This window comes from Fukomys damarensis, unplaced genomic scaffold (genome assembly GCF_012274545.1).
Source record: "Fukomys damarensis isolate Sample0158 unplaced genomic scaffold, DMR_v1.0_HiC HiC_scaffold_38, whole genome shotgun sequence".
Taxonomy (NCBI): Eukaryota; Metazoa; Chordata; class Mammalia; order Rodentia; family Bathyergidae; genus Fukomys; species Fukomys damarensis.
Genome location: NW_022900950.1, coordinates 66,653,741 through 66,658,889, shown reverse-complemented (window position 1 = coordinate 66,658,889; position 5,149 = coordinate 66,653,741). Strand labels below are relative to the sequence as shown.

Genomic DNA, 5,149 nt, shown 5'->3' with positions numbered 1-5,149 from the left:
AAAACTAAAAGAATACAAGGGTATTCTTTACATTAATTTGAATTTGAAAATGGTTTTGACACTTTAAAATTTACATCAGAGAGCTTGGATTTGCAAAAAATACAAATATTTCATCCAAGCATTACTTTGGAATTTAACACAAAAACATGTTCAATACACCATGAAAAAAGAAAATATAGGCTCTTAAAAGTTTTTGAATAGCAGCTATTAAGTTGCTATATGTTATTAGTCTGTGTTTTAAGTACCTATTTTTTGTCTGTTTTAGAGTCTATATCTTAAAAGTAAAGCAGTGACATAAGAAACAGACTAATTGCTCACCTGAATATTGTTTTTTAATTAAAATATGTGTAAATTACCTCAAATAATCATTTATAGGCTAGTATGTGGTTAAATACTGGCACTGAATGGCATTTTAAAGAAAAGTGACTTAAACCTATGCTGTTTGGCTGCTCTACAAAAGGACTTAAAAATCTTGTAATAATCTCTAAACTTCTGTGATGACCAGTTCCATGGACCATGCAACAGAACTGTCATGAAAGCTAGCCCTGTACTTGAAAACTGTTTTCACGCAAAAGCGGCAAAATCCTTCTATAGTTTCATTTAACAGTCTCCATTCTCCACCCACCTTGTTTTAGGCTTGCATACAACATACAAACTATGTAAATTACACAAAAGGAAGTCAGGTTCATGGATTTTGTGGGTATAAATCATTTCACTCTCTACTGTTTTCAAAACACATCGGGAGAACCGTTTTCCCCCACAAGGATGCTACTGAGTTACGGAGAAAGGATCAGAGATTTCTAGAGACACAGTTGCTGTGTGATGGTTTTTTTTCCTCCAATAGGATTTGAAGACATGTTCTTAAGGTGTTAGTTAATGCTGTCCTTATGGCTGCTCCTCTCCGTGTGGTGGTTGTTTTGGTCATGGTTCTTCCACTGGATGCTCGTTCCATTCATGGGGACTGAGGTCATCAGGCTTTTGGACTGGTGACAGCAGCAACAGAGGCACGACTGGGACAGGGGACAGACTATTAATAATGTGAGATAAATACCCTTCCCAGAGGGTTCCATAGAGGCTCTGGGGCACAGCAACAAGGATTTCAGGTATCTACCTAGGGCTGTGAAATTGTCCCTCCAGGCCAGAGAAAGAGCGCTTCTCCTTCTTGTTTTAATTCTATTCACAAAGTGCAAGGGGAAAGGAAGGCATGTTGGTTGGAGGAAAGGTTCTCCATGGCATGGGGTGGGCATGGGTGCCTTTCCTTCAGTGTGCTCCATCTGTGGCTCTCGGCATCAGGTACCTCATCTGATCCTCACTACAGCCCTAGGTGGTAGGTGCTATTTGTCTCCTTTTATGAACAAAGGCAGTGAGTGAGGCCTAGAGAGGCTGGTAAGAGGAAGAACTTGAATTACAACCCAGACTTTCTAGATTGGATTCTTTCCCTTTGGTATGCTGCCTTTTAAAGAATGTCTATCAAAAATGTGTTTAATTTCTGAGAATTTGTACCTTGATTCTCCCTCCTGTTCCCTATAATTAATATGTAAATTAATTCACAAGTGTTATCAACTTCATCTTATAAAATATATTTGCTATGACCTGTGCATTAATCCATCCATTTTAGGCACAGCATTTCTGTGACCTGAAAACACTTTCAAGGAGACTTTAACAATATGGCTGCTAAAACTTCCATTCCAAGTCTCATCTGTTTGATTGATACTTTGGTTATTACGCATCTTTCTCTTTTCAGAATGTAAGTTTTGTGAGAGCTGTTACTGCGCTTCCCTTCTCTGTTCTATCCCTACTAATAATGAACTCATATTGAGCACTTATTTCAAGAGCTTTACTTGTATTAACCCTTTGAGCCTTACTGATGAGACAGGTACTGTGATCATTGAATTTTACAGATAGGGAAACTGAGACAACAGGTGGGGCACCAACTAGACCAGGGTTAGACAGTTAGTATATCTGAAGCTGTGATGTCACCTGAGGCTGTTTCATCTGGAAGATGTGCCCTTCTCCTTCACGCAGATCTGCCGGACAGGCAGAAAGAGCTAAAGCCAAACATCCCAGTCAAAGAACAAAATCCGGTTAGGATTAGGTCTATGCTACCATCAGCCCACAAGCTGGAGAAGCGACACCTCAAAAGCACATGCTAGGAGCTCCTGCTGGACTGGCTGACTCAGCTGGAAGTAGGTTTGAAAACTAAAGGAAACTGATTTCTAATGAAATGATTAGTAGTACAGAGTTCCAGAGCAATAAGCATTTACTTTCCCTGAAGAGGCTATTATTTAATAGCATTTAGGAGAGCTTTCTCGATCTCAGAGTTTATGTTTTGTTGAGACTGTGGTGAAAGTCTAAGACGACATGAGGTAACAGCTGGCTTTCTGTACTCTGTGTGCCTGGAGCTCACATTTGAGCATTTCTTTTAAATAGCGCCGACTTCACTGGCATGTAACCGAGTTAGTCTTTTTGCTTTTAACCTCTGAATACGTTGCTGTCTGAGTAGATACTGCTTTTCTGTTATGCTAAGAATCGGACCCTCTTTCTAGGTAACATAATGTGATTTCCACTTCTCTGCTAAAAAGGAGCATTGCTCATCAAAGTAGCATTAAAATTGGAATTGAACCAAGATATGTAAAGGTACAATGATGAATGTCGTCGTATTTTGTACCTAAAATGTACCAATAAATTTAATGAAAAAAATGGAATTGGTACATCTGTGGCTACTCAGTATATTCATTTTGTTGTTCTTAAAAAATATTTGTAGTACACTCTTACCTGGAAACAATTTTTGAATTTCTTGCTCACAAAATACAGGGCTATTGGGTTTATACATGAATTCATGGTTGCTAAGTTAATACCGATGTAATCCATGAGCAGCAAGAAACTAGAGCAAAAGAAAATAGAACAATTAGAATGTATTGTTTTAAAATTCTCTAAGTACCATTTATCCCTAAGATAAGCATTTTTCTTGCCCAGAAGCCATGTCTTATAGGTGGCAGCTAGAATTTTGCAGTTAGAATTCTGGAAAAAGTGCTTAAGTGGAAGTTTCAGTTTTGCAGGATGCTGAAGCTAGACCAACCCCTTGGTTAGTAGAAACTCTTAGGCATGGCCCCAGGAGGGACTGGCGAGAGTGTAGACATGGCTTGCACAGATTCTGGGATCAATTATGGGCTATGTCAGCTAGAAAAAAATCGACTTTGCAATTTTAATTTTCAGAGCTAATGAGAACGTGAGGAAGATATAAAAGTTTTATACATGCGGAAAGCAGGGAAACTCCAATCTCCGATGGCTACAAAGAATCATACCTAAGTAATTCACACCGGTTGGTGTCCATCTCATTGTACACTGTTTTCTTCAAAATACGGCTTAAATGAAGAGGGAACCAGCAAAGAGCAAAAATTACAACCAAGCAGAACACGGTCTTGGCCACTTCTCGACGCTAAAGGAAAAGTGAGGAGAAAAAAAATACGGTAAGTTCAGTATTTTTACACTAGTTAAAACAACTACACCAGAAGGTAAATAACTCAAAGATGAGCCAGGAGAATGGCCCCTCACAGGACTCCTGCCTCTTCCAGACTTGGAGTGCAATTTTATTTTCATCAAGGACTTGCGGATGATGCTTTCGGACAGCTGTCAGGAAGGGATGATGGCCTCAGGCTACTAGGCCAGGACAGATTTTATATGTCAGGATAGAACCTTTGGGGAACTGTCTGCAGGCGAGTCAACGCTATGGCCAAGTGTGAGCAGTGTGTACAAGGTGTGCCTGTGTCCATAGGTGAGTGGGGGTTAGATGAAAGTTCAGTAACAGGTCGCTAACTAATAATAGCCTGGCGGAGGAGGTGACTGAATATAGCAGGAAAATGGACAAATCTATAAAGACATCTGGAAAACAAAACAGCAGTGCGGGAACAGTAGAAAAAGCAATGGCAACGTGTTTTCTCTTTTTCCTGATCTTGAAGGTAGCTGGCTAGCTAGCTTCTTCTTGTTTTTATTTACTTATTTGAAATAGGGGGTTTTGCCAGCCAGTCATGTTGCCCTGACTGGTATGAACTCAGACTTATGGGATCCTCCTTCCTCAGCTTCCTGACCAGCTGGGGCTATAGGTATTTACCACGGTGCCTCTCTTGGACTTTAAAATTTTAAAATTCTCTTCTTAACAAGATAGTTTCTGGAGCTTATTGGTTACAAACAGAAAGACACAGGTTAAAGATTATCATTCGTCATGATTATGAAACTGGAATGTGCTGGCCCTGGACTCACTTCAGATGAAGATTTATAAACCTTTGAGTCACTCAGGATCAGAGAGAAACCATAGGTTAGGACTCATCTGTGGCCATTCATAGGGTGCATTATGCCTGACTAGTACACTGCACACAATTAGAAGCCTAAGTAGGAACATAAAACCCCACTTGTCTGTAAGTGGGATCGATTGATATCAAAATAAAGCTGACGGAAAACAGGGTTTGGAAAGATCACACTGGCTCAGCATCACTGAAGCCTGTAACGTTAAGTCTGGAAGCCGATAGTAAACCCACATGATCATTTGAGGCATTCCTAAAGATTTGTGGCCGTGGTCATGAACGGTTGATCTAGCCCCAAGAACGGAGCGAATTCTGTAATCTTTCATAGCTGGGTACTACGGCATCAGCAGGATAATTGAACATTTCAATCTACAGGAGTGGGGGACTTTAAAAAGGTCATTTTATGTGCACAGCAAGACAGTGCACCCAGAAAAATTGAAACAGAAGGAATTAGGAGGTCACCTGCTCTGTGTATATCCTCAAGGAAGTTAACTGGTTTTATTATGGAACAGGGAAGCCTGACCTCTTCATCTATACAGTGACCCAAAACAGTTCTGACAGTAGCTTTCAGGAGGACTCGTATGGGTTGCTGGAAAAGATATCCATGTGCGCACATGCACATGTGTGTGTGTAGCAGGGGGATACTGCTTTGGAGCACACACACTAATAATATTCTATGGCTCTTTCCTTCTTGCTGCCTGAAAATCAGTTATGAAAGTAGAGCTGAACCAGATATAGTGGTGCGGGCCTATAATTCCAGCACTCTGGGAGGCTGAAGCAGGAGGATCACAAGTTCAAGCCCAGACTTGGCAACTTACAAGATAATGTGTCAAAAAAAAAAAAAAAAA

General features: G+C 40.3%; 1 protein-coding gene across 2 annotated transcripts in view; it reads right to left on the bottom strand.

Annotated features, from left to right (window-relative positions):
* Positions 1-826: 826 nt before the first annotated feature.
* Ednra (endothelin receptor type A) overlaps positions 827-5,149 on the bottom strand; it is a 55,318-nt gene continuing 50,995 nt past the window's right edge. For both annotated transcript variants that reach the window (XM_010610913.1, XM_010610914.1), the window contains exons 6-8: positions 3,306-3,439; positions 2,776-2,884; positions 827-1,010 (exon numbers count right to left, since the gene is read on the bottom strand). In XM_010610913.1, coding sequence (XP_010609215.1) covers positions 870-1,010; positions 2,776-2,884; positions 3,306-3,439 — 384 coding nt within the window. In that variant the 3' untranslated portion in view covers positions 827-869. The remainder of the gene's footprint in view (positions 1,011-2,775; positions 2,885-3,305; positions 3,440-5,149) is intronic.